Genomic DNA, 12964 nt, shown 5'->3' on the forward strand with positions numbered 1-12964 from the left:
CCAAAGGCATATTTGGTGTTCATCATTTTCTACATGCAGCCAGTAACCCTGTGAACTTGTTTGACACTAAATCAGCTTTGTCGCATATCTTTTTTTTACATTCTAAATGCATTCTCTTTTAAAGCTACTCATTCCTAAGAATCATACATGTATTCAGCGGAGTATATGTAGTTTGCAGTAGTTTTATATTACTTGCATTCATCTCTTTCCTCTTATCAATGTGATAATGTGATTTTAACCAATGAAGATGACAGATAATTTCTATTTTTATTGTGCTTTAAGAAAGTTACTCATAGCAGAGGTGACGTATTTGTTGTACCCCAAAAAAGTTATGGGCTATTCTAAATGATACACTGTTTATGTGTGAGAATATAACAAAGAAAAGCTGGGTTTTGAAGGTAAGCTGATTAGTTTTGTTAAACTTAAAAAAAACTCTCAGCAAATATGAAATGTTAGTGTTGAAAATAAACTTAGGTATCACTATCTTTTAATACTACAAATTGAGGCCGAGATAAATGACCACTTAGTGTTTTTAAAATACCCAGTGATAGATGAATGTTGAATTAGAAATCAACATGATAGTCAGGTGTAGGCATAGCCACAAAAATAATAATAATTGGTTCATTGGGTTTACGCTAGAATAAAAACAGAGAAAAAGTCAGAAGGATAGATTTGGGTGTTATCCACATATATGTGATATGCTAAAGAAGCACGTATAATAAACATTCATTGTATGTATAATGAGCACACAGCACAACTTAGATAGCAGATATAGGTGTCATAAAAACAGAAGAAGCCAACAGCAATGATGGCTATCTCAACCGGAAATTATTTGCAAATAATTTTATCAGCCTTAAGAGTGAAAATGAAATGAGACGAGTCCAAACTTGCTTTAAGTCAAGAAGAAGGATTGAGTGATTTCAATAATGAGAATCTCTGCGATCAACAAGCATTTATTAAACATTTGATGATACCTCTGAAAGAAATAAAGTTACACACATACCACAGACCTTGTCAAAAGTTTCCACAAGTTATTTGACAAGATCTATGCAATCATAAGGTTTATTTTGAAAAGGATGATGGTTCAAGAACAAGAAACTCCTTTAAATAATATTCAGTAACAATATAATCACAAATGAACCAAAAATCACCAGTAAAAGAAATGTGGTTATTATTCTAAGACACTCAATGTTCCTGAATATGAAGATTATGAATGCCTCCATATTTCAGAAATGTGAAGTAAAGAACAAACAGAATCATGAGCCAAATAAAGTAGTGACACACATTTTTGAAAATTATCTCATGAAAACCAAGATCTAAAAAAATAACTCTTGGGGAAAATGTTCAAGATATTCTAATGACTTATTCCACACTTATTTGGGGGCTACCATGTGTCAAGTAGGATTATAAAAACCCAGGCATACAGGATAAATTACCCACTGGACCTGAAGTACAGTATTAAATAGTTGCATGAAGAAAATATTAGCGTTCAGAATGTTAAGTTACATATATAAAAAATGACAGACATCATGTAAATTTGGGAAAAACTTAAAAATTTTTCAAGCTAATATATAGTCAATTTTTGGTGTATACTTCTATGAATCCTAACACATGCAGATTGCTGTGTAATCATCACTATAGTCAAAATATAGGACAGAGTCATCACCCTCCAAAACCTCTCTTGTGCTATCCCCTTGTGCCTAACCCCTCCTCCATGCCATCCCTATGAACTAGACATGAATCTGGTTTTACCATAGTTTTGTCCTTTTAAGAATGTCATATAAATGCCATCATACAGTATATAAATTGCCAGACTGACTTATTTTACCTAACATAATGTCAATAGCTTTTTAAAAAAGTTGTTGAATACCATTCCACTGTGTTAATATACCACAGTGTATTCATCCATTGTCTTGCCGAAGGATATTTGAGTTGACTCTTGTTGTTGGCAATTGTGGATAGAGCTGCTGTAAATATCTCTATAAACTTTGTGATGTAAACATGTTTTTATTTAACTTGGGCAATCACCTAGGAGTGAGATTGTTGGACCATATGGTAGTTGCATGTGTAACTTGATAGGAACAGGCAAACTGTTTTTTCAGAATAGTGTAATGTTTTGCGTTTTTAGCAGCAGGAGTATAAAAGTTCCAGTAGCTTTGTGTCCAATCTAACACTTAGTACTGTCTGTATCTTTTATTTTAGTCATTATACTTGTGACTTATGATTTCTCAAAGTCTGTAATGTGAAAATATGTATGGTCAGTTTCTTAATGTGTAATATTGAAGGCTTTCTTCCCCAGATATATTTACCTATAACACTCTAGTGTGCTTTAGGTGGCTGATAGATTTACTGATTCAATTAGTAGAATTAGAAGAATAAGGATGTGGAATCATAAGGACCTCTGGAAGAGATATGAGAAAAGAAAGCACATTTTCTTAGTCTGCAATGCATGCCTCCCTGGAGCGGCAGGCTGGTCTTTGAATTACATTCAATAATCTTTGTAGAACAATGAAGTATGGCAAAGGCAATGTAAAAATAGAAACAATTTTTTTTTATTCTAACTATGACATGAGAAAAGGTGAGCTCCAAAATTTATGAATTATTAATATGCTCTAATTCCTTTGGGGGGGTAGAGGAAGGAAAGATATTAGTTAAACAATAGACGGATGGGTTTGTGAGCATGTTGAAAACAAAATAGCTAACACGTGACCTCAGAATCAAACTAAACCATGAAAAAATGAGATTTTTCTTTTTTTTTTTCCATAGGATTATTGGATTAAAACACAGAGGGATCATATAGTATTAAAAATTCTTAACTTCAGGCAAATATATGACAAAATATCTAGACATAATATTGGAAAAAAAGGTTGCAAATGAATTCAGAACTGACTAAATATTTTAACCAAAGAATGCTGATTAAGGGATTCATAACAATCTTAAGAAATCTGAAGAGATTTGGGTAATACTGTTTCCTCATTACGAAATATATATTGTTAGGAGTCTAATAAATACTTGGAAACAGAAGAATAGCTGGGGTTCATTTTCTCCTCTTCCTTTGCTCAATTTTCTATTCCCACCGTGGTTTATTTTTCTGGTACATACATTATCTGACTTGGAATTTTTCCAAAATTAAATACAAGAATAGACACAAAATCCAAAGTGAAAGTCAGGAGAAAAATGCTACTGTAGTTAACAGACCTAGATCATAAGTAACTGTTTGCCCCTAGCTTCTCTCTCTACCCCATGACCAGGCAATTAGTATTGTTGGACAGTCATCTGCGCTTGGGTGCCACCTCATTTAGGAACCCTAATACTGAAGTGAATGATCTTGTGTGTACATATGGACTCCTACATTTTATTTAGCTTCCTGCCTCCAGATGTTTTCAGATAATTATTCTCACAACCTTACATTTGTGAACATTATGCCCCATTAGCCAAATTTCCAAAGACACGTTTCTTATCAAGGTAAACAAAAAACTGCATGTTCCATAAGTCAATTATATATGGAACTCCAATGCACCTGCAATTCTGAGGTCCCACCAAGGGAGCCTCATTAAAAAGAAGGCTTGGTTAAGTGTATAAGCTATAGACTCATTAATTTCAGATAAGTTATGTAGTCATAAGGTCTAATGAAATATCTAAAAGAGAAAATTTAAAACCACTCTTTTGTTACTTTATTTTGCTTTTATCTTTTAACTGGCCCTGTAATATATCATTTCTATTTTATTACAATTACTTTAATATTAAAATTCAAACACTAGAGATAATCATATTTTGGATAAATTTATGTAATTACCAAATTAATAAAATGTTTATTCATCTGCTTAGTGATTTCTGCATCTGCAATATTGTGCACTTAAGAAATAGTCTATGCATTATATTTATTGAAATAGACTTGCATTACGTTTTTTATTAATATATAAGGAGATGGAGTGGCCTAAGTAGTGCTAAAATAAAGGAAGAGGACACCTTTACAATATGTCTTAAAAGAGGCACAGTTTCTCACTTTATCCTATCACCCTGATTTCTATACCCTCAAGACTAGAATCACTTTAACAACTAAAGATATTGTTACCAAAGGTCATAGTTTGAAATACATATATTTCGTCTGGAAAAGGAAAAATTTCAAAGATATAGTATTCATTAACATATAGGTATAAATTATTTTAGCAGATTAGCTACCCTTGGTCTTGAGAAGTAGAGGCCAATACCATGCAAGAATGGTCTTTAAGACCATGGCACAGAGCACTGTTAAGTGGAGCTGGCTTTGTACAACTGCAGTGATTGATGTTAAACGAGGGCATGGGGTACTTGGAAAGAGAAGGAGCAAGCCATCAAAGGTTGAAGATGACCAGCAAAACCGTCTCCTTCAGGTTTTAGTCTAGGTCCTCTAGGAAGGAAAATCTGTAGTATTCCCTGATTCTGCACTTCTATCTCTACAAATAAATGTGAATTTAATTAAATATTTGAGCCAGTCCATATTTCTGTTTGTAGGACACAAACAATGTGCAACTTTGAGGAATTGGTGTAATGACTCAGGATGTTTAAAAAATAATATAAATACTCCTTTGATACAACTTTTCAAAACATAATCATTAGTGTCTTTCCTTCAGACATAATTCTCATGACACCTGAGTTACAAAGACTGAGAGTTCTAATTTCTAAAGCACGACATCCTTCTCCTGATATCACAGGCATCTACTTCAACTTACAATTTCCTTAAACGGATTAATTATAAATTTATTAACATGAATTAATTAATATGAACTCAAAATCAACAATGCATTTAATCATTTGAAATGTATATGTAGTATTAAACCTAAGTGTTTTGTTGATCTATCCTTCAAGATTTGCACAGCTCACTTTGCATCAAACATTCATTCTTATTAAATTATCCCAGACTACTACGACATTCTCTAAGTTAAAAAAAAATGAGTCAATGACAAAAAACATAAATTTGGTTTTTACACGTCCTATACCATCTGCAGTTAATTAAATGATTCCCAGGTGTTCGCTGTAATTGCTTTAATGCAAGATTATATGTCATTTTCAGGGCCTTTAAATATTTATTATAAAACCTTCGTCTACATTTTTTCTCTATTCATTTAGGAACAAAAAGCATGCTTATGCTTAGCACTAACAAAAATAAGCTAATTTGGCTTAAATTATTTTGTGGATTAAATTTCATTGGAAAAAAAATTTTATAAGCCAAAACTTGATGAAAGAGTAAAAGCATAACTAGGATGTTGATTTAGATGTGCTCATTTACCTTCTTCATTTTAAATTTTTGCGCAAAATATGTGCCTATGCTGTATGACTAAGATGTCAAAAAATCAAATCAGATGGCATTTTGTCAGGACAACTGAATATTGAGCAATGTAAGGACCAGGAGATTCATCAACTGACTCCCTTTTCCAAAGGTAAAAAGTAGCTTTTCATTATTTAGACTTGGAACAGAAAAGAGTCATGGAGACAATCTAGCAAAATAGACTCATTTCATACACAAGGCAACTAAATCTCAGAGACTTGGTCATGTGTATAGAGTAGTACACATGCAGGGCTAACAAAAAATCACAATCACTAACTTATACATAATGCATATTATGCTCCAGGAAGTGTTTCAATACCTTATTATATATTAACATATTTAATTTTCACATCTACTGTATGAGGCGAATACTCATATTATCCCCGCAGAAACCTGGAATGGATGCCTGGAGTAATGTACAAAAGGTCACATAGCTGGCAGTTGACAGATCTGGGATTTAGCAGTCTCCAGAATCCATGCTATTAATTGGTGAAGTATATGTCCTTCCTAAAAATAGTTTCTGAAGATATTAAAATGCTGAGGTTTTAATCAGTCTATGTATGTGGACTCGGAAATCTTCTTTCTAAAAGTTGTCCTGACCTTGACTTTGCTTCCTAGTACTTTCCTTGCTTTGATACTTTGGGCAAGTGTGTGTGTTGTGGGGGGAGAGAGAGGGGAAGAGAGAGAGGAGAAGAGAGAGAGAGAGAGAAGAGAGAGAGAGTTCTTGGATGTTGAAGGATGTTGGAGGCGGGCAGAGGGGCATTAACCCAGTTAAGAGTCTTAGGGAAGGTCTTCAGCTTTTTTGAAAGGAATTTCATCAATATTAATTTCATCATCAGGTCATGCTATTATGGAAATGAACAGGTCCGGCCACAGTCAACTAACGTTTTAAGATCTCACCTCAACTGACCAATGGCAAACACAGGTCCAATTATACATCATTTAAAGTGTATTTAAAAGACACAGACAAACCATGTCTTGCAAGTAAGTCTAGATTTTTGTTTCTGAATTGAGTTGGACCAATAAACATGCTCTGTTTCTTTGTCTCCCTTCCACAATTATTTTACATAACTGCCCTTTTTGTCATGCATCCAACCTTCTTTAAAGCATTTTGTCAGAGGATTACTAGGCTCAATGCTTCTTTTAATGTAGAGTTGTTAAAAATAGTGCACATTATACCATCCAGATTTCCCTCTATTAAGCAAAATGTATATTTTGTTCAGCACATGTGAGAAAAATGTGTTTGTTTCTCATAAGATCATATGCATTCTTTTAAAGTATAGTGGGTCATTTGGTTACATTTCCTTTTACACCTTTATACCAAGAACATCACTGTAGTTTAATTACTTTATAAGATAGATATGCTTTCTTATGAGTAAAGATTTACCAATAGAATCTTTATATATATGTGAATCTTTTCATAAACTTATATAATTTTAAAATGGAAGTTATTTCATAACATGGATGCTCTTATTAATAGATATTGACTCAAAAAATACAGGAAAACAAATTTTAAAAAATTATTTACTTTCAGAATCCTAATGGTTGATTTTCTAAACAAACAAATCTTCTTTTGTCATATATATATATACACACATATATATACACACACACATACATATATATATATAGTTTTTTTAAATTTTTATATGTGTAGCTAATCGACGCACTCTGAGAAGTGCAAATGATCAATCTTAATACCTTTATTGTGGCCCATCTGACTATCATCATCTCCATTCCCCGACTTGATAAACCTTCTTGGAAAAAGAAGGCAAGCACCTCAGATCTCTGAAGAAACCAGAGTCAACTCTGCTACAAAAGCTGTCTACAACAGTTTCTATTGTTAAGTGATGTTAATTGCTCAGTGTAAAATATGAAAAAGGAAAATCATAATAAACACAAATATCACTTTGTTTAATTGCTTGCAAATGGCATTCTTCCTTATTGACATATAGTCAGGCTTATTTAAGGCCTAAGTTTCAAGAATTACTGAGGAAAAACAGAAAATGAGAAAGTAAAGATTATAATTAAGATTTTTATACAATTTGGTTATGCCACTGATTTTTGATAAGTATAAATGAGAATATAAAAGATAAGTAAATGATTCTGACAATAAACAGCAAGCCTTTCCTAGGTGTTAATTCATTCGGAATTAATTCTTCCAAATTTATTAAGCATTAAACAAGGAGACCTATGATGAAATATGAGATCCTATTTAAAGCATAAGACTATGGTTTTAAGCACACTCTAAAACTAAAATTTCAGAATTACATTCAGTTTTTTAATACCCAATTAACCTCAATGTTTTACTGGGATAATAATACAGATGTGGGATTGTGGAACTTCTTCTTATTTATGACATAGGGCCCCATAAGTAGCCATGATAAGTATCTCAAAAGTCACTGTGATTAAAATTTAAATGCAGAACACTAACAAACAAATAAACAGAATAAAAAACACAAAGCTAGCTCTACCAGTTAAGATTATTCTTTTTCCGGTTTCTGAATTTATCCTCCTTTCATTTTTATCCTTCAGCTATAGAATGATGGCACAAGGCACATGAGAAAGGAAAATATTAGCTTTTAGCCATTGCTTTATCAAAAATAAAAGATATTTTTGTAACATAAGAAAAAGCAATCTATAGCTTAAAAACAGCCAGGTTGGCTAAGATTTTTAAAGGATAAATTATATTACTGAAATCAACCTATACTTTGTTAACTACTTATAAAAGTAGTTTAAATATAGTCTGTTAAATATCAATGTAATGTTATTGATAAATAAAATATAATTATCCTCATGATATTGTGGGAAAGAGTATTACCTTTTCAGTGAACCAAATTACTACAGAATTATTATTAATGTTGTAAACAAAGTCTATATCAAAACTTCATATTTTATTTATACTACCATAAAGATTTTTATTCTATATATCACATACTGTAGTTCTTCCTGAGATAATAAAACAAACTCACAAAGATGGTGCATAATTTACATCCTTTACCCACTTTTTTGATAGAAAGTCATGGAAAATATCATCATGTTATCAAGATATATGAATATATAACACACCTAAACTCACACACTTTTTTCACCTATAAAAGAAAAATAATATTCTGCTAAAGAACATAGTAATTATAGATTAAATAATAGAAAATTTTGACCTGGAGAATGATTCTGAGACTTGTTTAAGAAAGTTCTTGCTTTTTCTTCAAGGAGTCTGACCTCTTGGGATGTTGTACTTTCTTTAACCACTTCTCAACAACAATCTCATTCCTCTCTTTCAGCTTTATTCTAAGAAAAGAAATTTGGAGGAAGAAATCTTGAGTCCACCAATCTCCTCCAATGTTATGAAGGTCATGAAAATTAGAATCCTAGACTTACTGGGGGAAACTGGATATTATCTGGTCAAATTCATAAAGCCTAGAACTTCATCAATTCACAAAAATGTTTGTCAAATTGATTTTTCTACCTAAAGTTTTAAAATATTTAGATTTAGTTTTTATTGTGCTTGAGCCAGTGTATATATAAAATATTTCTCTTTTGCATTTATTGTATTAGAAATAATTTGATTTAAAATTCTATCAGTGAGTCAGCATTAGAATTACCACATGGGTTGGTCTAATCGCTGAACTACATATATCCCTGTGAGTGGAATTAGTAGGAAGCTAGGCTTATAGAGAAAGAAAAGGGTAGGGTACAAGAGAAATTGATATTTGCTTTGCTGAAACTACTTACATACATTTTTGAGGAAAATGGTACAATGAGAATAAAATCTGGAAAAATATTCAAATTATTATATTTTTAGAATTGACTATACATTTCTAACAGAAATCAATGCATTCTATTGGTAGACAACAGAATTATTTTACTTAGAAAATGAAGAGTAACTGAAATTCTTTTCCGTAACTATTCAGTTTGTGCGGTAATTTTTTTAATATTGCAAAAATAGTATCATGACTATACTATAATTGAGGCCATACACATAAAAACTGAAAGAATAAGAAAAGAAATAGACAAAGAGGGTTAGAACAGCTACTTTATGTATACACAATTAAACTTAGAGTCTTTAGAAATAAATTTTAATTTCTACATTGCCTCATTCAAGTATGTCTTCAAACTCTACATAAAGGTAAATTTATTCTTACATAATGGAAGAGTTTCTGAACACGGGATACACTTTCTGTGTTGTGTTTTGTAACATATCTCTCAACAGTATCATAATTCAGCCTTATCTAATATCACACAGATACCCAGAATAGAAAAACATCATGAGATTTCTCCCATATCACTGTATTTGTAACATAAGTGATACCAATAATTACACTCACTAGCATGACAATAATAGATTCAATATACAATTGCCTACCATTTGTAGACACTGACATCACCATAATGCTATAACAGCATTCAAAATGTGTCATTATCCCCATTTTAGACATGAGAAAACTGAGGGTCCAAAAGATTAACTATTCTGCTGGTACCCAACAAACTACTAAGTAGCTCCTTGTGCCTTTGTTTCAAATATGAATACATTATCTCCTTTCACACAGCCCTAGTCTTCTTTTGTACTATGTTCATTAAAATATGCAAACCAGTAAAAATACATAAGTCATCAAAAATACACTCAAAGGACCAGGATGTTAAATAGTCTTTAAGTTAAATCCTCATTGGAATAAATGTATTTCTGTGCCCAATAAGCTGTTGTGTCATTAACTTAATAATTTGCTGCATTTAAAACTCAGCTTAACATTTTTTTCTTTCCCCCTCCTCCTCTTGCTATTTTTCTCTCATTTGGCAAATATCAATATAACATTACAATCAGTTTGGAAGGGTAACTGAAAATCCTAGCACACTATATTCTTTATTTCCTGCAGGAAAGCACGCAGTGAAATGCAAACAGTATTTGTACTTCATATAATCAAATGATTGCTTTGCTCTATAGGCAGGAATTATGTAGCTATTGTGTCTGACAGTGGGCATGGGTATATAATCTTTGTGCAGTTAATTTACCTTTTTTTTTTTTTTGAGACAGAGTCTCACTCTGTTGCCCAGGCTAGAGTGCAGTGGCCTGGTCTCGGCTCACTGCAGCCTCCACCTCCGGGTTCAAGTGATTCTCCTGCCACAGCCTCCCAACTAGCTGGGACTACAGGCACACACCACCATGCCTGTCTAATTTTTGTATTTTTAGTAGAGATGGGGTTTCACCATGTTGGATGGGATGATCTCGATCTCTTGACCTCATGATCCACCCGCCTCGGCCTCCCAAAGTGCTGGGATTACAGGCATGAGCCACCACGCCCGACTCTTAATTTACATTTTGACATTTCTACTAAGAACTTTTTATATCAAAGACTGAATGCAAAAGGAAGTTCCATCTGGCTGAAGAGTTCTCAACTTTAAGAAAATTAGGATATGGAAAATCTATCAAGGTTAGGCCTGTTTCCATAGGCCTATAGTTTCTGCAGTTCCAACATAACAGGAGTGAATTAGCACGAATATTTAAGTGGACGGTTTTTGCTTCTGAATTAGTTCTATATCCATACACGTATTTCTTTTATTTAATCTTGAATCCATTTGCTAATAGCACCCCTCTATAACTGTTATATTTCTAATTATCACAAAACATTATCCAGTTGTAGCAATTAATAGATATGTAATGACAAACTTTTGTGATGTAAAGCGAAACAATTTTTACAAATAAAATTATATTTTTAGAAAATTCATATATGCTAAAATGTTTCCCTTTTGGTTTCATCAAAACAAATATTAAAAAACATATACCTACAAATTAAGTACACAGAATCCAAATTCATGTTTTTAAAGCTTATATTTCAAATGTATTATTTTTGCATAATTTAATTAGAAATATTGGAAACATACATTTGCATTTAAAGATGATTAGTTTCTCATTAAAATAACAACACCTCAGTCCTCAAAGCTGTAATTTACTTTCCTCTTTCTCTCTTTCTCATTCTCTATCTCTTTATATATATATGTATGTATAGATAAAGAGATAGGTCATGTTTATATTAAGCAATTTATCCACAGAACCAATACAGTGTTATAAAAATAATTCAGAATCTACATGCATATCAAAACTTTACATTACAAATTACTTATTTGCCTTCTTATAAAAACTGAGTCAAGTTATCACATCTTGTATTTTGATATAAATTTCTAAGTTAAAATATTTATTTGAGATGAGAAAAAAGTAACACTTCACCATTAATTTATGTTAATAACACATAAAGCCCATAAATCTTAAAATACAGATAATTTCAACATCAAATGTAGAAGTAATTGATAAATGTGAATATTTATTATACTCAACTCATGTAATATCTAATTTATATGAGCAGATACAATTTATTAGAAAATATTTCCCCTAGAAAAGAGACATAGACCTAAAAATGTTATATCATCTCACGTTTCCGTAAGTTTATTTATTATAATTTAACATATGCTATGAAAATATTTCTTAGAAAAATGGTGCATTTCATAATTCAAGAGTAATGATCAGCAAAATAAATGTAATTCAATCTCATAATAATATATTGACAAGAGTAATAACTACTAAATAGAGGAAACATGAGTAGCTTATGACACGTCAAATCATATACAAGAAAACTGGGCTGTAGTGGGATGTTGAGTTATATATCAGAGAAATAACATACTGCTACTTTTCTCAATTAAAACAAGCACAGTAGGCCAGAATGGTCTCAATCGCTTGACCTCGTGATCCGCCCGCCTTGGCCTCCCAAAGTGCCCTCCAGCCTGGTGACAGAGTGAGACTCCGTCTCAAAACAACAACAACAACAAAACAAAAAACAACAACAAAAACACCAAGCATAGTAGGGGCAATCTTTACCCAAAACACTCACCTATGGTCAGCTGTCCAGTTAACTGCCCCATGTGATTTCTTGCATTCACTGTTACATTCCTGTCAGACTGTAAGACCAGTGGACTATCCTGGGAAACATGTATAAAATAAATAAATCAAATAGAAAACAGAAATATAGTCAAATTTACATAAAATTATACTGCATTTGTTTACATATTCTCAAAAATTTAATTTGTTTGCTTTATATTAGACAGTTAATTTAATATCCCAATCATTGGTGGACAGTGTAAAAAACTGAGAGTCTCATAATAATTACTTGACAGCATATTTCATTTTCGTAAGTGGTACTATCAGAGGCAAGCATTTCCAAGTCTACTGATTGTTGTACATCAAGGTGTAGTAACCCTTTTCCTCTTTCTCTCCCAGTGTCCTCTATGCCTGCCTGTGCAGATATTCCAGATGCCATCCCAAAGGCAAAAGTCCCTTGTTAAGCTTAAGTTGCAACTTTCAGATCTCAGTTTAAACGCCACCTTCTCAAAATTGGCTCGTCTAATCAGCGTAACTACTGAGTCTTTCAATCCTCAAACTCCCACTCTCCATTTAGTTTGTTTAAAGCACTTATCACAAAGCAATTTAACTGTATGTGTCTATTTGGGACTTTTTTTTTTAACTTAATTTTGTCACAAAAGGAAAGATCCAGGAGAAGGAACCATGACAGCCATGTCTATGCAGTTATGTGACTATTACTCAGCATGTTGCTGAAGGAAGGAATTTTTATCTACTCAGTAGATAAAAAATCTTCAGAGTAAAATTGA

At 32.3% G+C, this 12964-nt stretch overlaps 1 protein-coding gene across 1 annotated transcript in view; it reads right to left on the reverse strand.

Annotated features, from left to right (window-relative positions):
* SGCZ (sarcoglycan zeta) overlaps positions 1-12964 on the reverse strand; it is a 1185986-nt gene that overhangs the window by 132127 nt on the left and 1040895 nt on the right. Inside the window, exon 4 of the mRNA XM_005562643.5 lies at positions 12190-12277. Within this exon, the coding sequence (XP_005562700.1) occupies positions 12190-12277 (88 nt within the window). The remainder of the gene's footprint in view (positions 1-12189; positions 12278-12964) is intronic.

Source organism: Macaca fascicularis, chromosome 8, assembly GCF_037993035.2.
Source record: "Macaca fascicularis isolate 582-1 chromosome 8, T2T-MFA8v1.1".
Lineage (NCBI taxonomy): Eukaryota > Metazoa > Chordata > Mammalia > Primates > Cercopithecidae > Macaca > Macaca fascicularis.